Source organism: Fukomys damarensis, unplaced genomic scaffold (genome assembly GCF_012274545.1).
Source record: "Fukomys damarensis isolate Sample0158 unplaced genomic scaffold, DMR_v1.0_HiC HiC_scaffold_17, whole genome shotgun sequence".
Lineage (NCBI taxonomy): Eukaryota > Metazoa > Chordata > Mammalia > Rodentia > Bathyergidae > Fukomys > Fukomys damarensis.
Window position 1 is genome coordinate 61,511,859 of NW_022900929.1, and position 22,042 is coordinate 61,533,900.

Consider the following 22,042-nt stretch of genomic DNA (forward strand, 5'->3'; position numbering starts at 1 on the left):
TACAATGATCACTTTTTAATGCTTTATTCATTGATTAAAAGAATATACATTTAACATAAACCATACAACATCAGTCATCAGGTCAAACATTCAGCTGGTTTCCTTACAGTTTCTGTCAGGAGTTATTTTATCTGATTACATATACAAGATAAAATCTCACCACATCTGGCATTTACACACACTGTGCCAGTGGATTCACACTACTGATGTACGTATAAAATCCGCATGGTATGTGCTCACTGGAGACAAAACAGTGCACACCTGTCAGAAGGTCATTTAATATAAGATGGTAAAACCATTTGTAAAACATATAAACTTTTTCCATAAATAGAATCATATCTGGACATCTGTTGCATAAATTGTGTTTCCAAAGCTTACAATAGAGCAGCCAGGTCTCAGCACTGCTGGGCACCCACGTTGGCTACTTACTTTATTATTGCAGACTGTCCTTTAACATTAAATGCACAACATTCGTACCACTTAAAACTGGGGTCAGGTGGAAGTCTCACAGAGACCACGTCTGTACCGCGGTTGCCCTGAAACAGTTAAATTGGCTTTTAAAGCCTCTCAGATATAACAAGGTTTTAAAACATACTTCATGGAATGTTCTTCATGTAGAATAGCAGCTCATACCTATGATAGAACAAGCTTTCAGTTTTTCCTTTCTTTCCTTTACATTCACTATTCACAGTGAAACAGGTGCATGTTTTTTTTCTTTTTTTGTTTTTTCAGAGTTGAGGTTGCTGACTGAGCCACAGCACAGCTGTGTACCACAGGTCGAAATTCGACCTTAAATATTACAATCTAGCAGTATCTGGCTGGCCAGAGTGGGCCGGCCCCTGCCAGCATGTGGGCACTTCATTTAAGTCTATTCTTTGGCAGCTGACACGCGTGCTGACAGAGAAAAATCCAGTGACTTGTTGCAAGGGATTTCACGACTAATGTTAATAAGCGTGTGTGTTTGCAACTCTACTTTGATTTTGTTCAGGAGGTTTTACCCTGGAATAGCTTCTTTCTTCCTCCACTATTTGAAATCTGGGCTGGAAAGCTAACTTAATGTATAATGTAATTGATGAATAAAATTATGTCAGATATATAGTTAAAAAAAAATCCAACAATTTGAGTATTCATATTTATGTAAATGCATTTAAAAAACAGATTAAACAATGTTCTATCCTAGTACTATATGAAATTCACCATGGTAATTGGTGATATCAACTATTATATTGGTAATGCAAGTTAATTGGCTTTCCGGTAAAGATTACCATTTGGAACCATAGTATCTTTCCCTCTTCCATTTCAAATCAAAATTAATGAAATGCTGCTGGAATACATAGATGCAGTGCATTGCATACAAATCCACCAGGCTATGGATATATATATATATACATACGTATAAAAATATTTTGGCTCCTGAGCTCTGACACACAAAGAATAAAAATATCAAAAAGGCAGAGTAACTCAGTGAAAAAGTTAGCCAGCAACCTCAGACAATCTTCTGTTGTATGTCCTCAAGGTCTGGTAAGGATTCCATTAACCGTGAAAGCCCTATACAATGTCACTTTAAACTTCTAAACCAATACCCGACTACGTTCTTTGATCAAGAAGTAGAATATACATATATAATTCTATAAAGCTAATACTGATTAAACACAGCACAAGGGGATTAATTCACACTACTGAAAAAAAAATAATGGGACCCTATTTGCATATGTAACCACAGGAATTGTACATTTAAAAAAAAAGCTAAATGTCTTCACTGAAGGTTTGCATCTCTCTGTAAAAATGACGATTTGGCTCAGTGAAGACACTGAGTGACTCGATGTCCATGATCGCGTGCCAAGGCTGACCCAGGCCAAGGGACACCTGCTCAATAAGGTTATGCACTGGGTCCACATCCTGGTCCGCCAGTTCACCTTGGTCAAAATCAATGCTTTCTTCAGTGACTTCAAGCACTTTCAGGTCAGAGCCACGAAGACGAGCAATGGCAATGAGGTTGTGTGCCCACACTGTGTAACCTGAAAAATAAGCAGAGGACAACAGTTAACGCCTTCCATTTCAGGTTCAAATTTTATTTTTTGGCACCGGGAATTGAACTCAGGTCCCTGCGCTTGCAAAGCAGGCACCGGAACCACTGAGCTAAATCCCTGGCTCAGGTTCAAATTTTAATCATAATGTTTGTCCTTCCCTTTTAAACATATACTGAAATTAAAAAAGGACCTAGACATTTAGCATCTCTCTCCTCTGCCAAAAAAGGCTACATGTGGGATATTGTCAAGAGCACTACTGTGCACGGTGAACAAGATTTAAAGTATACATAAATAAATGTTACAGTTTTGGATAGTGATGTAGCATAACGAATAAATCTTTACTTCATAAATATGTACATATTAATATATAATAAATTAGTATTTTTCATTGTGAAAAATCATATTCTATGGTGCTTCACAATCCAAAGTTATGAAACGACACTATATTTTGAAGATAAACTCTCAACTGTCAGCAGCAAATATGTAAAGTATAAAAGTCAAGGGAATGATATGTACCAACTTCAAAATAATGGCTAACTTCAGGGAGGGAATAAAGGAGAATGGATGGCGGGGGGGCTTCACCTGTATTGAACAAGACTGGGTCTTGCTATGTAGTTCAGGCTGGCCTTGAACTCACCATGTAGCCCAGGCTGCCCTTGAACTCTCAGTTATCTTCTTGCCTCAGTCTCCCAAGTGCTGAGATTGCAGGCATGTACCACCATGCCTGGCAACATGCTATTTCTTAGGAAAAGAAAAAAAGGATTTTAAAAGACTGATTTAACACATATAATTATGCTTTATGTAAAAATAAACCTTTAGGAAAAGAAAGAAAGACTGATTTAAGAGCCAGGTGTAGTGGTGTGTGTCTGTAATTCCAGCACTCTGGAGGCTGAGGCAGGAGGATTCGGGGGAGTTCAAGGCCAGCCTGGGCTACATAGTCAATTCAAGGCCAGCCTGAACTACACAGTGACATCCAGTCTAAAAAAAAAAAAAAAAATTGATTTAAATCAATTTTTAAATAACGTGTCATTTTTTTACTTAACACTTTTACTATTTTTTTATACTTTCAGTATTGATCTTTTCTTTGATACCACTTCTGATGTCTGGCCAAATTATAAAGCAAAACATGACAAGCAACATACAACTCAATCTCACACATAAGTATGCTAAAATGTTTCACATTACTGAAACAGAGCTAATAAAGACAGTTTAAGATATCCTTATAGACTATTTTCTGTCTTTAAATATCAGAAAAGGAAGTACTGTCAGAACAGCAACTTGATTAAAATAAATAGTTCACATTAAGATGAATGGCCCCACTAAGAAATAAACATAGTCAATGGAATCATTTAAAAAAAAATCATACAAGTACACTGATATCTACAACCTAAAAAATGAGGCAGTGAACACAAAAAAATTTCCTTTCTTTCTGTGTTAATGTTTTTCAGAGCAAATATACTTACTGCAGGTAGTGTGTATGTTTTCTTAGCTGAATTAATTTCAGATGGTTGCTGTGTACATGTAAAATACATGACAGAAGAAAAAGGTTAAGGGGGAAGTTGGAGCAGAACACTTGGGGCTGAGATATGACTTAGAATTTCTAAGTGATGTATTTTATAAAGTTAAAAAGCATAAGCCTGTGTACATCAATTTGTTTAAGACATGTTAACCTGAAGTCAGTGCTGTCTTTTTATGGGCATAAACTTTTATGCGTAATGGTAGTGAAATTATAGTGAACAAAATTACATACCATGAATTGCTAGAAGAGAGAGCTTTGTGCACTTCCATGCTAATAAAACCAATGGATCTTCATTTCTGTTGTCACTAAGATCTGGAAAGCCAGACGTGTCAATCACATCATTCATCAGTATAAAATGAGTGAGGAACTTGTCATACTGCCTGGATATGAGATCCACAATAGCCCCTGAAACACAAGTGATGTAGCTGTCAAAGTGAATCCTCTCCAGTGGTATACTGGGTTTCAGGATCTTTAACATGTCTTCACTTTTGATATCAAACGCCATTATGTAGACGCGGAGACCGGCGCTCTTTCGTGAGAGTGCTTTCCAATGCTCATCGTTTGGCATGTTGTCCAGAGACTTGTGCATCACAGAAACATTGTGGACCAGGAGAGACAGTCGCTGCAAAGGCACATGGTTGCTATCGGTTAAGACTCTTGCCATCTCAGCTGTGAAGTCACAGAAGTCCAGAGCAAGTGAGCGCAGATTCACAAATCGCTCCAGCTCAACTGCAGTGATAAGGGTGCTGTGACCAGGAATATTGTTGTCCAGTAAACTCAGGTGCTCCATGGTGTTGGCAATGCAGTTGGAGAGAGATGACAGTGATGTTGGGGTTACTATTTCCAGCATGAATCCACAGGACAGCCATTTCAGTTGTCTACTATTACTCAGTATTTCTTCAAACAGCTGCTGAATTCTATAAGGAAAACACAGGCACAATTATTTCCTATGTTAATGAGATAGCACTAAGTTTTTAATAACGCTTTTTGAAATAGGTGATAAACTGCGTGTAATGCTGAGATACTTTCATTAGCTAATTTCTATTTAACCTATAATAAATACCATTAAAATTCACATTAAAATGTAATGAGTAAGATATGTTAAGCATATAGAAATAGTAAATATAAAAATGTTATCTATGGAGAACAATATTTTATACCAGTATGGTAGAATAGGCTGATAACATACAACTCATGTTATACCACAGACAAGAAAAGACTAATAATTTTAGTTAGCAATAATTATCCAGCAATTTACTCTGATGTGTCTTGAAAGATTTAGGACATGAAATGACATATACCGATTACTGTATTTCATCATTTTTAGAAAAGAAAAATTGTTATTCTGCTTATTGTAATTTTACAGAAAAAGCTAGAATTATTAAAATAACCCCTATCTACTAACTATATAACTTACTGTTTAATTTTTTTGCCATCAGGGTCCACCTTGTTGAGGTATGTATTTGACAAACTTCCTTGCTGTTGTAGAACATTTATGTCTCCAAAAAGGCTAAATTTCTGGAGGTTCCTACAAGAAAGATTATTTAAAATGATTTTTCTAAATGGGTAATACATAAAAATATAATAATTAAAATGAAAATATGCCAAAGTGGTATTCTAGAAATATTTCTACCTTTAACTCCTTGGAATCAAATTAAGTACTTTCAGACTGCTGTATGAATACAGTACAAAGCAACACAGTATGGGAGAAACAACATAAGCTTTTAAAAAATAAGGACTTGAGTATCAAAACTGGCTCCCATTTTAATGACTTACAGAAGTCTCTTAATGTGCTTAAGACTCAGTTCTTAATCAATATGAAATAAACCCACCTTACAGGGATAGGGATAAGTAATGAAGTGACACAGGAAGAACTGTATAAGCTCTAAGTTTTATACAGATGTTAATTTTACAATTTCCTCTAACTAGGTAATGTGTTAAATGGTCAAAGGTGGGGACCGTCCAGAAGTTGCCTTCCCATAAAGAATACTCTGGCTGAAATCTAAAGAGAATCTTTCCCAGTTTTATGATAAAAAGTTAATAATCAACGGAGGTAAAAAACTATGTAAACATCTTTCAGTTTTGGATAACTTTACTTTTGTAAAGGTAAAGTTCTAAGTAAAGTAGGTGAACACTTTTATAACTAGATAAAAATGCAAACTTTTTTTTGAGACAGGGCCTCACTGTGTAGTTGAGACTGACCTGGAACTCACTATGTAGCCCAGGCTGGTCTCAAACTCAGAGTGATCCTCCTGCCTCAGCCTCCTGAGTGCTGGGATTACAGGCGTGTGGCACCACGCCCAGCAAAATACAAACTTCTAAATGGCAAAAATGATGAGAGATTCCATTTATAAAAGGAAACTTTAATATGAAATGTTTAATACACAAAAGTGATAAAAAGATTTAAATGAAAAATGTCATTTTTGATATGTTACCTTATCCCATATTAATAATCGAATTTCACTGAAAAGCTTGATTCTAAAATTTAGCTTGGAGAATAGTCACTAATTCACTTATGCAATCAGATCATCCTTGAAGACCTCGCTGTGCCAGGTGCCATGGTACATGTTACAACTGCAGCAATGAGCCAGTGCTGTGAGGGACAAGAACACGGTACCACGCGGTACAGGAGTATGTGATGTTGTGCTAACTCAAAGGAGTCTTCCCTAGATAAGCAAAATGCATCTTCCAGATAGCGGGGGGAGTGTTATAGGGAAATGACAACCATGCACAGAGAGCTGAAAGGACTCGAGTGACTGCATATAACAAGTGATCAAGAAATAAACGAGGCTGAAGATGTAGAGTCCTCAGTCGAAGAAAAAGTTTTGGATTTTGCCTTGGCCATAGTGAGCTGCCTCCACATGGTTTTAAGCAAAAAATAACTAGATGAAGTTTTTGTTTGGAAAATAATACCATGGCATTAGAACAGCCTACAAAGAAGAACAAAGTCAAAGTAAGAAGACTAGGTAAGACAGTATTTTATTTCATTTTTCTGGAGATAGGGTTTCACTATGTAGTTTAGATTGGCCTCTAAATCCTGGCAATCCTCCTGCCTCAGCCTCCTGAGTGCTGGGATTTAGAGGCGTGTACCACCATGCCTAAGAGTATTTTAATAATGGAGAGGGATAATGGTAACTTGGTTTGAATTTGTGGTAGCAGAGGTGGAGAGAGTGGACAGCCTCAAGTTATACGTAAGGGGTAAAACGGACAAGAATGGGTGCTGGATTAGCCTCAGGAGGTTAGAGAGAGGGAGTCAAGAATAACTCCTAAACATTCTGGGTTGTTGAAATGCAAAGATGGTTGAGCTTTTCACTGGGACAGGGATTAACAGGAATGACTAAAAGATTAGTCAGGGAACTTGTGTATGTGTAGGTGGTAGGGTAGAGTATAAGCTCAATGCTTTACACACACTGAGTTAGAGGTCCCTTTAAGACAGTCAAGACTTTCTAAACTTAGAAGTAAATAAAAACTGCATAAAAATGAAAAACCTGATATTCAGTGGTGTATTTCACAAAAAGGCACAGCAATGTAGTTAGAAAAATGTGTAATAAATGTTTTGTTTCTAAGAAAATCCCACATAAATAAAAAAGAAAAACATCAAAATGTAACTAGCAAAAAGATATAAAATATTCTAGCCATTCTAGAATATGTCAAGGAAAACATTAAAGGGATTACTAAATGAAAATGCTAGTTTTTCTTTACTATTAAGAATTTTCAAATTTGTCACTCTAGTAGCTCAAATCAACTTTCTACGTGATGACCAGAAAACTATAACACTAAAAAAATTTCAAAGACAGACATAAAACTTAAAAAAATATTTTTTTGCGTTAAAAATAAAGACATAAACACTGCTCTTGAGAGAACTACTACCATATCAGACTCTGAAGGATACAATGAGTCTACCAAAATAATACACCTCAGGAAAAGAAAAACGGTATAATGTTTTTTCAAAAGCTGGTGTTACCCTCCTTTGGGGGACCCTAGAGGATATTGTGTATTGCAGAAAACCCACTTATGCTGCTGGCCCTTAGAGAAGTGAAAATGTGTGTGCAGCAATCTCGATGACCACATTTACCCAAGCAGCAGTTTTCCATAGTAACGCAAGTCTGGAAGCTCATAGGCACCACTTTGAGCACCTATTTTATTTTTTTAAGCACCTCTTTAATTGTAGAGGCCAAAGGTAACTTGTAACAATCTCATGACCTCTCAATAAATTTAGTATTAAAATATTTATGTAAATTTTTCTTTTCTTGAAGCATATATACATTTTTTTTGTGGACTGTGTGTGTAAGATGCACATGTGGGTATTTATTCATTCGCTTAGTTTTCCCTATCACTTCAACTTATACGATTCATAGCAAGGTCTAGGTATTTCTTCTTTTCTTCTCTCTCTCCACTGGGCTACTCATCCTACAATGCAAATGGATCATCTACATTTCCCAGGCCACCATCCTCTCTCCTACCCTTCTCTAATCTTTTTTTTCTGTTACTTCAACTCATCTTTATCAGAGATTCTTACTTATCAAGATATCCCAGGAGTGTACTTGGGAGCTCACTTACTGTACAGTATTTGGGTTTTATTTATACAAGTATACTATTTTATGCATTGTATGTGGTAAATAAAGGACACTTTATCTCCTAGTAATGGAAAAGAAGACCTTATAAATTAAAAAATAAAACAGAAAAATCGCCTTTCACCCTTACAGCTCATAGCCAAGATTTCTGTTACTATTTTTGGCAATTATTGGCAAAAGAGTGATTGTATCTCCAATGTGGTTAGCAGCAGTTAAAAGTGGGGTTTAGTAAACATTTTTTCCTGTTTAATTGTGACTAAAATCTCCTTGCAATGTCACTGTCCTAGGTATTCGAATTTTACTGGCAAACCTCACTGAATTTCTTCAGCAGCTCAGCAATCTAAAATTCCTTATCATTCAGCCCATGACACTGGATGTGCCCTGTATGTGCCCAAATAATCTGGAGAGTTAATATCCAAATGAACTTCACAATTCTTAGTACTACAAAATTATGTTAATATTTTATCCATTCACTTCATTTCTTAAACTAATCTCTCCCCGAAAGCTTTTTTTTTTTTATTGGTACCGGGGATGGAACGTGAGCCCTTGAGCTTGCAAGGCAGGTGGTGAAACCACTGAGCTAAATCCCCGGCTCCAACCCCGATAGTTTTTAATAGCTGGAATCTATTCGCTGATTTATGCTCACTGTTAAATTCACAGTAGGTTAACTTTTCTTGAAATAATCAGTAATAATGTTGAAAATATCAAATGTTACATATGCATGGTACAAAGCATTTGTAATTATTTTCTTTTTCACACACACTGGCCTGAACAAAGAAGTTTAATGACAATCAAAATAAACCACATTATAATCAGCAAGAGTCAAGTTACTTTTTAAAGCAGCAGTCCCCAATTTTTTGGCACCAGAGACTGGTTTTTCCAGGGGTGTGGATGGGGAGTGTATGTGGATTTGAAGGTTACGATGCTAGTTTTGGGATTAGATTCTCATGAAGAGTGAGCAACCTAGATTGCGAATGCACAACCCACAGTAGGGTTCTTGCTCCTATGAGAATGTCCTCCTCCTGCTGCTGCTGATCTGGCAGGAGGCGGGGCTCAGGCAGTAATGCAGGAAAGAGGAGCAGCAGACCTGGCTTTGCCCACCTCCTGCTGTGTGACCAGACAGGTCCAGGGCCCATTTAAAAGGGATGCCCATGAGAAGAAAAGGTAGTGTTGAAAGTGCCCTGAATGGGAAGTCAGGAGTCTAAAAATGCAGTAATTCTCTGAACTGCAGTTTTCTTATTTTTAAAGTAAGGAAATATGTAGATTATTTTAGGCTCAAATTATCATCCATTTTGGGGGGAGTTAGGTCTTGAAATTCAACAGCTGCAGCACATGCTGACAGGTAGCTTATGCTGTATTTCTCAGTTTCTAAGGCGTTTAAAAGCATTAGTACTATTAGTGAGAGGAACATTTTAAATTCCAAGATACCCAAATTAACTGTTCTTAGAAAGATGAGCTTCACACTGACAGTTTTTTAAAAAGTTACCACTGACATAAACTGAATTATATCCACTGATTTCAATTTACATGAAAAGTTGGGGTTAGGACCTGGAAGGCAGATAAGTACTAAGGACAATATAGACTGTATCCCAAGAGTGTTTATTCTATGATGAACTCTACCACATACTTATAATTTTTATTTCGAAGTGTTAGAAAATGTTAAGAACTGGCAAAATGAGTACTGAGAACCTAGCTCAGAGGCACAGCACTTGCCCACCATTTTGTTGAAGATTTCTGTATCTCTACTTCTCAGGGGCACTGGCCTGTAGTTTTGTTTTGTTTTCTTCTTACAGTGTCCTTGTCTGTGTGTGTGTTTTTTTTTAATGAGGTTAATGCTCGTCTTGTAAAATGAATCTGAAAGTGCTCCTTCCTCTTTAATTTTTTTTTAGAAATGTTTAAGACGGATTGGCATTAGTTCTTTAAATGGATGGTAGAATTTAGCAATGAAGCCAGCTGGTCCTGTGGTGTTTCTTTTGGAGGTTTCTGATTACTGAGTGAATCTTTTTACTCACATTTATCTATCATTTTAAAAACTTTTTCATGACTCAGTTTTGGTAGGTTGTAGAAATTTATTCATTTTCCTTATTCAGTGCATTTACCAATGATTATCTCTAATGAGTTTTAAACTTTATTTTTCTATATTTTTTAGATTTTCCATTATTACATACACATTACTACAGAATTTAGGAAAAAAATTTAAAGTAGGTTTACATAGCTTTTACTGTCATAAAATCATTTAAAAAATTACGCTGGGTGTTGAGGCACATGCTTACAATCATCTCTTGAGGTTGCTGAGGCAGGAGGATTCCAAGTTTGAGGCCAACTTGGACAGTTAAGCAAGCACCTGTCTCAAAATATAATAAAAAAGCTGGGGATGTAGCTCAGTGTTAGAACACTTGCCTAATATAGGTAAGCCTCTAAATTCAATCCCTAGTACTAAAAAAAAAAAAAAAAAAAAAAAAATTAAACTGAATCATAGAAAAATTTAAGTTAATTCTTGTTATAACAGGGCCACCGGTACATGTATAAACTTTCCTTACAGATGTACTGACAGACTTACAGAATCATCCAATTCAATCTTATCTTTTTATAGACAAGAAAAAGTGATTTGTGCAAGACTCTAGCACTAGTTAAGGCAGAGCCAACTAGAGAATCCAGCTTTTGACACTCATTCTGTTCATACTGTCTCTAATGACTAAAATAGCTTGAATACAATGGTCTTACTGAAAGTGACAGGAAAAAGTATAAGTGGCCTATTTTAGAGCAGTATATGATGTACAGTTGTAGAAAAAAATTTAGGTACTTTTCCACTCAAAATGAAAATTTATTAAGTAACATGGAAAACAATAGTTAATTTTAAAACTTAGAAAAACAAAATATAAAACTGCAATCCAAGGGCATCTTTCAAATATATTATGTTGAAATTATAGTGGCAAGCCAAGGAAAATTCAGGCGGCCTCCGCATTGTTCATTACTGTTTCAGATGGTAATAAAGGGAGTGAAAAGAACATGCAGGCAACAACACCAGAATAGAACCTACTGAACTGTGGCAATAAATAGATGTTTCCTTTTGCAGCTAGGGGATGCTACCAAAAGCAATACTAACACCAACTGTGTCACAAAGCCTTTTAATCAAAAGCTAAATCTGTGACCTGAGTTTTATTTATTCATTCAATTACTTATTGTTGGTTAGCAAGTGAAACTAAAGTAAAAAGTGTTCTTTCCTGCAGAATGTCCATAGCATCCACTTTGCAACAGGCACGTGACAAAAACATGTTGAGAAAACATTACAATTGGCAAGAGATATTTTCTTTCTTATTAATTCAAATTAATTTGGCTTGGTTCCTATGGAAATATTAATAGCATAGAACCTGTTTAAGAGTCCTTTTGTAAATCCCAGGAAGTACTGTGAAATAGCACAAAGTTATAAACGGTGCTTGATAAAACTTTCTAAAACATGCAAAAGACCATACTATCACTAAAGAGAATGAATTTCTTCAGCTTAATTGTGTTCTTCCTAACCATATTTTAAAACCCATAGGTCCCAGGCAGAGCTAAATCACATCATCAAGCACTTACCACTTAGCAGCCCAATGTACAGACCACTCCCCTACTCTGCTTATTCAATTACTAAAGGAGGTATAATGTGCCAATGACGTGAAGAAGTTATCCTGGTTCAGGTCTAACTTTCATGAGCTAATACACTTCTCTGAATGGAAAAGTTGGTTTCAAAAAAAACCAGATGATACCAAGATATTATTGGTAACCGATAGGAACATCAATGGTGCGCATGGTGTGCATACACTCACACCCCACATGGCTATATACTTTAGTATGGAGAGGAAAGAGAAATTGACATCTGGGGTTTATTATAGAATGGGTCTGGAAAGAAAAAAGGCAGGGCCGGGGATTTAGCCCAGTGGTTCCACTGCCTGCCTTGCAAGGTCCCGAGTTCTAGCCCCAGTACCAAAAAAAAAAGAAGAAGGGCAAATGTGACAAAAATCTCTTAAATTGCTGAACCTAGGTGATAGCTATAATGTGAGTTGGTGTGTTTAGTTTTGTGTGTAATTTCACAAGAAAAATTAGAAAATAAGGCAGTCATTTCTCTGTGTAACCCTGGCAAGTTCATTCAAGCACTCTGTGCTTCAGTTCCACCATCCATGAAACAGGACTAGCAAAGCTGTCCCCCTGTGGGGTTGCTGAACACTGCTGTTTTGCTAAACAGGGCAGCTGGGGTTTTAAGACACGTCAAGAACACATCTAAACAGCTCTGCAGGACTGATGAGGCGCATTGTGGCGAATCCTGGGGTAGAGGCCTGCGTTCTAACAGGGTCTCTGGGCTTGAGAAGATGTGACTGAGATCGAAGACTTGCCTTTCTTCTTTGCTTTGAAGCAAAATCATCCTTTTAAGGTCTCTAAGAGTGGGGCTCTTTTTTGAAGTTACTAGCAACATGTGACTAATAAGCCAGGGGAGAAGGTAGTCCAACTCTGGCCCCTATTTCCCCCCTTTCCTTGTCCACAGAGGAGTGGTGTGACAGAAGAGTACCACGGTGAGGTTCTGGGCAGAAAAACAGACTCAGCTGGCCTTTGTTACAGGTGATGTGGCCAGCGATTTGGGTGCCGGGGAGGAAAGGGCACTTGTGTGAAGTACCATCGCCCGCTTCATTTCTCCTCACTGTCACTGAATCCCTAACTCGTGCGAGGGTCAGACCTTGGCAAATTCCAGAGTAATGTTTTCATACACAGAAAAGACAGGGAGGAGAAAAGAAGAAAATTCTAAGTGATTATAGTTAGGGAGACTAGGTAGTTTCTGGAGAAATTCAATAGCGTGGCCCAAACTTATATAAGGCTTGTAGGAACAGGGCAGTGGTCTACAGTCCTTGGTAGTAAGCAGTTAAATATAAAAAGGAAATAATCTGAATAACCACCATAAAATATAATTTTAGATATTTAGGAAATAGCAATTAAACGGGCATTAAATGTTAGCAGAACAATTACACCTAATTTTTTAATGCTTGTATTCCATTTCTAGAAAACCTCTAGCTAAAAGATAAAGAGAGAATCCGACTACTTCCTCCTCTCTTCCGCTGCTCCCACTCTGGCCCAGGCTACCATCGCCGTCTCTCAGGTGGATTACAACGGCCCCCATCGGGTTCACTGCTTCCACCCCAGTCATGCCACAAGCTACTCTCGACATGGAACCCAGAACCATCTTTGGAGATATCAGATCACACCTCTCAGCTTAAATCCCAATGATTGCTGCTTATCTCAGAGTAAAAGTCAAAGACCTTACAACAGCCTAATGAGGGGCTTACAGATTTCAGAGTCACCTTTTCCCTTATGTAGCCGGCTTCTACGTCTTAGCGCTTTCCAGGCTGCTCCTTAAGTATACACCAGCCAGACTCCTGGTCCCACTGCAGAGCCACTGCACTTCCTACAGCCTTCTGTCTAAAGTCACTTCCCCCAGACACACATGGCTTGGTCCCCTGTTCCTTATTCCTTCAAGTAACATTTCAGCGTGGAGTCCTTCCTTCATGGCTCTCTACTTTGAGCAACACTCTTTCCTATTTCTACCAGTCCCATCTCTGGAGCTTCACTTTGTTATTTTTCTTCACAGCACATATTACCAATTGGCATACTACATACTTCACTTGTGTGTCATCTTTTAGTACTAGAGTAAGTTCTATTACAAAGAGCTTCTGAAAACTTATTTATATGGTTTATTGATATTTTGTACTTAAACTGAATTGTACTTCTTAATTCATCCGAGGCTGGGAGATTTCAAAGGTACTTTAAAAATGTTTATTTGGGGTAATGATTCAGAGTTCCAGGTATCAACAACAGCTTGAAAATTGCATTTCTTTCTGTGCTGACTTATTCTCCCTTTTGATACAGAGTATTTTCATCACTGCTGCAGCTTCACTTCTTAAAATAGGACCTAGCACTCAGTAAAAATTGTGGGAAGAGTATATTTCTCTTAGCTCATGAAAAGAAAATAAAGTCAATTTAGCTACACCTCACCTATCACGAATGTCAGGTGCAGGCCAGTTTGCAGCTGTATTATACATTAGGTATTCCTCTAAAATAACACATGTACCCCCCAAAATAAAAATTCTTTCCTTACAACCTGTGATTTGTGTCCCCCCCTTTCCTTCCTCTCCCTTCCTCCCTGAGATACTGTCTTTTTGAGAGATAGTGTCTTGCTCTGCTGCCCACACTGGTCTTGAACTCAAAGGACCCGCTTGTCTTAGCCTTCCAAGTAGCTGGGGACTACAAGCACATACTCCACACTTGGCCTGTACTTATGTTTTCCACCATAGTCACAAAGAAACATAAGACTTAAATTTGTATTCTAAAATTCCACTGTAAAGCAATATCTTGCTGTTTAGCACAAGAATTTCCCCATTACACATTCTGGTAGTCTTAGACACATCTACAGATGAGTTAGTAGGTCAATTCTTTGAAAACAGTATTAAGCTATGTTCCCAAGAAATATAGTATTCCTTAATTGCTACTGAAAGGCTAGGAAAGGGCTGAAAATCTTGTTTTGTTTTTTTTTGTCAGATTCCACTTGGGGCTACTTAACACAACTGAGACCCAAAACTTCTAAGATCTTAGAAATGATGATCTTGTTCTTTCTGCAGTTCAGAATTGGGGCACTTCTGGCAGTATAATTTGGTATAATTCTGTTCATTCTAGAGGATCCAAAGTATTTCTTTAATGTAGTATGAAAGGCTAATGGAAAAATGCAAAATGTAGTCATTTTAGATTTAATATAGCTAGGTTTAATTAGCAATGGAAACAAGACCAAAGAACATGGTTCATTAAAAAGATAATCATAAATTTAAAATCTTTACTGATGCCAAAAGATTATAAAATATAATTTTTCTTTTCCTAAACTGATTAAAGCTAAAATAATCCACATAGCTGCACGAACTTCTCGAGTCAGTTCTATTCTTAGTCCACATTTGATATTGTTTTTATATCAACACACTTTAACATGTTCCTGCCACCTTGAACAGACTGTAGTACAGACATCTAATCATTTTTTCATCACACACACCACTGAATCATTCTTGCAGTCTTCAAAATAGGTGTTTTTTATTTTGTTTTTCCCCTGGTACCACGGATCGAACTCAGGACCTTGCACTTGAAGGCAAGCACCACACCAGTGAGCTACATCCCTGGCCCAGACATCTAATCATTTCTTTTCAGTATTTTTACTAATCAAATTAATAAAAAGCCTCCTGATGAGACAGCCATGTATGTATCACTGGTGGTTCAAGCCCCCTGGCAGCAAATCACACAAATTATGGACCCTTTGTGAATGTGCTAATAACATTTCCCTTTTTTAAAAATGCCAACCAATAACTACAGCCAAATGAAACAAAAACAAACTCTTTAGAGAAATATTATCCTGTAGAACTTTCTGCTATGGGAGAAATGTTTTATTCTATACTGTTCAATATAGTAGCCAGGGGCCACGTGTAACTCATGAGCACTTGAAATGTGGTTAATGGGACATGTTAAATCTTTAATTTTATTTAACTGAAAATCTAATAGTTATATATGCCTAGTGACTATCATATTGGACAGCTCAACATTAGAGTTCAGATATAAGCCACAGGTTGTATATAATAGTGTTCCTTATTAGCTTTATTAGGATCCATTAGCTAAAGTTATTTCCCAGAATTCACAAGTTCCAGCGCAGAATTACCATTGCCCCCAAATCTTAAGTAGTACATAAGATATATAAACACAATTAACATTTACCATTGCCATTTAATACTAATAAAGGAAAAATTTAACAAATAATGACAAGAAAGTGAAACTTAAAGAGAAATGAAAACTATTTGCTTCTTCCTTTTCTCACTATTCACATGCAATCAGCAGCTCCTTTCGGCTCTACTTTTCAAATCCACTTCTCTCCATCTAGTGTCTCCATCACAGTCCAAGGTATTCTCATCTTCAGCCCAGATTACAGTAACAGCTCCCCGACTGGCCTACAGCTTCCTCTCTTGCTCCCTCTTATTTATTACACACCCACCAGTGTGATTTTCTTCAAATGTAAATTAGATCACATTACTCTTGTCCTTAAATCTTTTCAATGACTTTTATTGTTAGAATATAATCCAAACATTCCACAAGCCCACATAACCCTTTACCTCTTCTTTCCTCTACCTCTCAGAGCTTACCACGACACCACTCTCACACTCATTTGTCATGGCGCTGACACTTCTTCAGACCAAATATGTTTCTGGTTTAACTGCTTTTGTGTACTTGCTGTTTCTTGTACTCTTTTCTCTTCTTTTTCTTTTTTGGTATTGGGAATCAAATTCAGGACCTTGTGCTTGCCAGGCAGGTGTGGTGCCGCTGAGCTCCACATCCCCAGCCTTGTTTCTTGTACTTGGAATGCTATTTGATGAGCTCTTCAGATGGCCCACTCTCATCATTCATGGTGCAACTCAAATGTCCTTCTCACTGGAGATCTTCCTGTACTGCTTCATGTAATGTTGTAACCTCATCACTGGTATGGTCCTCCTCCACTACAATTTTTACAACTGAAATGACCTTTCTTTGCTTTTGTTTTCCCCCTCTAAAACAGACTCCATGAGAAGAAACTTGTCTTTACTGACAAATAGTAGGCTCTCAGTATTTGGAAGGAAAAAAAAATCTACATTTTTCTGTAACTATCATCTCAGATCTATACAAATTGGTCAAGTTGGGTGAATTCTGCAAGGCTGCCTCAGAAAGAATACTATATTAAAATGAAAGTAATTATGTCAACACCTTCATTTAACAGAAAAAATTTTATTTTTCACATATATATATATATATATATATATATATATATTCAGTTTTACATACTATCCTCCATATCAGTTTCTCAATAAGTCACCCTGAGGCTATCTCTAGAGAACCAACATATTTATTTATTTTTCTCATTGAGTTTACTGGTACAGTTACATTTATCATTGGGATCTTGTACCTTTACATGACAGGTTTTGGTAGAGAACCAATTTAATGTCAGTTTAAGGTGAGGAGTCTGTTGGGAATGCACAGTTGCTCCTCTCTCCTCTATTGATATCTAAAACTTGGGCAGTGTCAACTACTAAGAATTCCAATGTGTTTATTATATAAATAGACTTTAAGTAAATAATAAAGCTAGTTGCCAAAAGTGAAATGCTGTTACATGTAGTATAGTTTTTCTTACTTTGGATGGGAAAAATATTTCAAGAAAAATAAGGCTTCAAGTAGCTGGAGATAAAATCATCAAGGCATTTCTTACCATCTTATGTAGCAATGGTGGTGAACCTATGGCATGTGTGTTCTTTTTCTTTTTAAGACAAAAGATGTTACTGTATGAGTTTTTTTTAACTGTACAAGATGTTTTTTCTAAGTTAAAACTTCAGTGTTCAGTATATGTTAGCAGTTTGTGCTAAGTGGGTTTGCAGTTTGGGTATGAGTCTCTAAAAGATTCACCCTCGCGGTTACATAGTAATGAGAAATGTCGAGAATTTTTTTTTTGTATGGGGATTGAATTCACGACCTTGTGCTTGCAGTGCAGGTAGTGGCACCACTGAACTAAATCCCCATGCCTCGGGAGAATTTTTAATTTATTTCAAGATTTTTTTGGCGGGGGTCAAACTCACAACCTTGCACTTGTGAGGCAGATGTGGTGTCACTGAGCTAAATCCCCAGCCCTTAAGATGTATTTTTAAGTGGCTTTAAATATTATGTCTTGGTAGATGGATTTGAGGAAACAAAAAATTAATACTCTGCTTCACTGTATGCCAAATCAACAAGATCAAATCTGAGGATAACAGGCCCTTCACCTTAAGAGGGCGCTATAGTGTGGGTCTGGAATGTCCTCCACAAAGGTTTGTGTGTACATACAGGTTTGGTCCAGTCTGTGACACTGTGGGAGTTAGTGGGAAGTTTGCAATGGGACCTAGTGGGAAGATTTAGGTCATTAGAGGAATGCTCTCCAAGGGGGTGATGGGATTCTGGTTTCTTTCTCTTCCAGTCTCCTTTACATTCTGGATGAGACAAGCAGTTTCTGCTCCTCTGCAGGCTCCCCACCATAATTTACTGCTTCACCACAGACAAAAGCAATGGAGCCCAAAGTAGACTGAAACCTACAAAACTGTGAGCCAAAATAAAACTTTTCTTCTCTGTATAAGCTGATTATCTCAGGTATTTGTTACAGTAACAGAAAGCTAACACAGAAAGTACTGAAGCAGACTCAAACATGACAATGGTCAATCTATATACATGTGGTGAGTGCTATAATCAAGAATTTTAAGAAGAAAATCAACCTCATATATAATTTCTCTGGCCTGTTACAATATTAATAACCCCAATTTCAAATTTCATTCAAGAAAAGCTTATGTAAAGTATTTATGCAGTTCCTACCTGATGGCTAAAAATGATGAAAATGTGCCTATGGTACTGTGAAAGATCCCCCCCACCCCAAACTGGGGACTGAATCCAGGACCTTCAACACTGGGCTGCACTCCAGCCCTTTTTATTTTTATTTTTTTGAGATAGGATCTCACTGAACTACCCAGACTGAACTCACAACCCTTCTACCTCAGCCTCCAGCATAGCAGGATTAGGATTACAGGTACATACCGAGCTAACAGTAAGTATTTATTACTTATTAGCTAGGACTGTACACATCTAGTAAGAAGTATTTTTACTGACTCTATTATGTTTTTTTGTTTTTGGTACCGGGGACTGAATTCGGGTCCTTGCACTTGCAAGGCAGGACACCGAAGGGCTGAGCTAAATCCCTGGCCCCTTACTGAGTCTATTATGTATTTATTATCATAAATTTTACTGATAATGAACTCTCATTTTTCCTAAGTCTGAAATGTATTTCTTTTCTTTTCTGTTGGATTTTTGAAACAAGGTCTCACTATGTAGTTTAGACTGGCCTTAAACTCATCATGTAGCACAGGCTGGCCCAGAACTTACAGTGATCCTCCTGTGTACTAGGATTATAAGTGAACAACACACCTGGCTAAAATGCAGTATTTCAATTGTCATTACTCAACTTGTCAACTAGGTTTAAAGCTATAAATGCATTTCTGAGTTTGTTGTTTTGAATGTGGTTCATTTTTTGTGTGGAACTAAAAAGACAAAAAACAAAAAACAAAAAAAAACCTCCTCAGCCTATTTAACCTATAATACAACTGAGTATATACTGTATTCCTGTTATTTATTTTTATCAAGAATACATATAACCTATCCCCCTGTAGAGAAAGGGTTTTCAAAACCTGAAGGGCTGTGTTTTACTTTCTCAGAGGCAGTTGCAGACCTCTCTGAGTATCATCTGTTGTTCCTAACACCTAAGATACCAGTATGGTAGTCATCGTCACTCTGAGAGTACATATACATATGAGATCCAGGAACGAAGCAAAACAAAATGCCAGTTATACTCAGTACCTTTGAAAAAGAACCTCATCCAAGGTTAGAGTTTTAGTTCCTTTCCTGAGAAACATAAAAATAACTGGAACAAAACTAAGGGTCTAAATCATATAAATTGTATAAAAGGAACTTGGCACAAAGCTCAGAAACAATGTTTCATATGGTGTGATTCATACTCCTCTCTTTTAGAAGGGGCAGACTCATAAGGCAAATCCACTAAAATGTAAAAAAGAACAATGTCAAATGTTTATACTCATTAGTTATTAAATTTGATGGTTTGAAAAACAAAAAATCTACTAAATAAAGTTATACACTATGTTTCAGGTCTTCCACTAAGCTTGCAATTTGTAGTTTGTGATTACAAAAAGAAATACTAGGTTTTACCAGAGTTACTAAACAATTTGGTCAAAACATTTTCATATTTGCTAAAACTTAAAGGAAACTAGTCTTCTGTATATTTTTACTAGTTGTATTAATACTTCAAATATGAGCACCTCAAGACAATTTAAAAAAATAAAAGTGAGGTTAACTTTTCAAACACATACACATAACTTATTTTTTAAAAAAACCATTGGAAATATTAATACAAATACATGCAATTATACCTCACTTTAATTTCAGACATGTACTGTATATGCTGCCAAACCAGCACAACATGCAGTTTCATCTCTATAGCAGATGAGAAGAAAATCTCCAAATTAAGGATGACACTATTGTATTCGTATAGAAGTATAACTGACTGAAAGCCAGGTAAAGGTGGTCTTACAGACAGGTAGCCTGGAATGTTTACAAAGTGGTAGGGTTGTGGAAATGGAGGAGAGAATAAAACAAAAAAGGGAAGATGTGATACACTACCATTTTGCATACGTGATGTTATCCATCCATCCATCCCAATGGTTATTAAAATACCTAAAAGGACCAGGCACTGAAGAGGTTTGCTCTTACTTGGACCAGAGACATGCAGTTTTTTGTACGGTTGCACAGAAGGGCTATCTGATTTCAGAACATAAAAATCCAACCAGTTCAATGACTTCATGCCCAATATTGGTCTCACCAGTACGTGCTCTCACCGACTCAGTCTTTCCTAATTCTGGGTGCACTAGCCATATACTGCACAGTAAAAAAGTGTCTCCAACCTTATTAGAATCAACATCTAACCTAAAGGAAAAGGAGTGGCTTGGTGTGAAAAGATGGGGCAAGAGGCCACTGAAACAATGCAGCCGTGCTACAAATGCAACTGGAGGTATAATGGGCATCTCCACCTTTTGATTCAGACAGAGAATTATGGAGATATAGACATCACTTGACCTTATTGAACATGAGTTTCCTTTCCATAAAATAGGATAATAACCACTGCTCAGACTGAGTCACAGGGTTACTTAGAGGCTCACATAAGAAATAAATGTGAATATACACTGCTAAGCCATTATACTATGTAAGGTTTTTGTTTGTTTTTTGGGTTTTCAACTTTCTTCCAACTTATGAGCTTCCTTACAATGTCAGAATATCCAAATATAGAAAATATTTTTGAAAAGATGACAGAGAAATAAAATGTCGACTAGGATACTAAATCAGAACGTGCAAAGTTAGTTTCATTGATAAAGTTCAGATGCAAAACCAGGCCCAGGACATGTTTATCCCTGCAGCCAGCAGCTCCCTTATCCTCATCCCCAAGCTGTTCTGTATTACTTTCAGGTGAATCACTGGGGATAAATTCAGTCTGGAGGTGCTTGGGGAGGGGCTTTCAACACTGAGAATCAACCCCTTCCCCCAAAATCTTTAACAAACACTCCTCCTACTCTTTGGGGCCGGCCCACGCTATCAAAACTATTCTTGGTAAGAGAATGGCTGTTAAAGATTTTTTTAGCTACACTCTTTTAACTATGGAACACCTGCTCCTTCCTCCACCACGAATTACCTACTTCTAAGGGTCAGATTTAGAGTCAGAAAACTCAGGTAAAGTCTGATCCTTTCACAGGCCTCACACTCCAAGCCTCAACTCTCTGAAGAATAAACCAGCCTCGTCCCTTGGAGAAAATGAATGGGACAGTGCCAGGAGAGGTGTTTCACAAACACCGTGCCCATCGCTGTCCTAAAGTACGCTAACGAGTCCCGCTAAGCCTTTCTGCCTCAAGGAAGTAGCCCGGTTAGAATCGACGCCCCCAGTTGCCGACGCCGGCCGGGCGTGTCCCACGGAATCTATTCCGGGCGAGGGGACGCGGGGAGTCCGGGCGGGGCCCACAGCAACCTACCTGTTGTTCCGGATGCTGACCAGCACGCACAGCACCAGCTCCAAGTAGGTGCGCAGCACTTCCAGCCAGCGGGAGGAGAGCTGCAGGGCCTCGACCTCTTCCCCTCCGGTCTCCGCGCCCGCGCCACCTCCGTCGCCCGGGCCGCCGCCTCCGCCTCCGCTCAGGTAGTTTTCGGCGGCGAACTCAACGCGCAACTCTCGCACGAACCAGCCGCACTTGCGCATGAGGAACTCC

The 22,042-nt window shown here is 37.7% G+C and overlaps 1 protein-coding gene across 1 annotated transcript; it reads right to left on the reverse strand.

Moving 5' to 3' along the window:
- Positions 1 to 723: 723 nt before the first annotated feature.
- Fbxo33 (F-box protein 33) lies at positions 724 to 22,036 on the reverse strand. The gene is made up of 4 exons (XM_010632716.3): positions 21,809 to 22,036; positions 4,967 to 5,077; positions 3,781 to 4,466; positions 724 to 2,018 (listed from the first exon to the last, which is right to left on the reverse strand). The coding sequence occupies exons 1-4, from the start codon at positions 22,030 to 22,032 to the stop codon at positions 1,747 to 1,749; spliced, it is 1,293 nt and encodes a 430-aa protein (XP_010631018.2). The 5' UTR covers positions 22,033 to 22,036; the 3' UTR covers positions 724 to 1,746.
- Between the last annotated feature and the right edge of the window lie 6 nt (positions 22,037 to 22,042).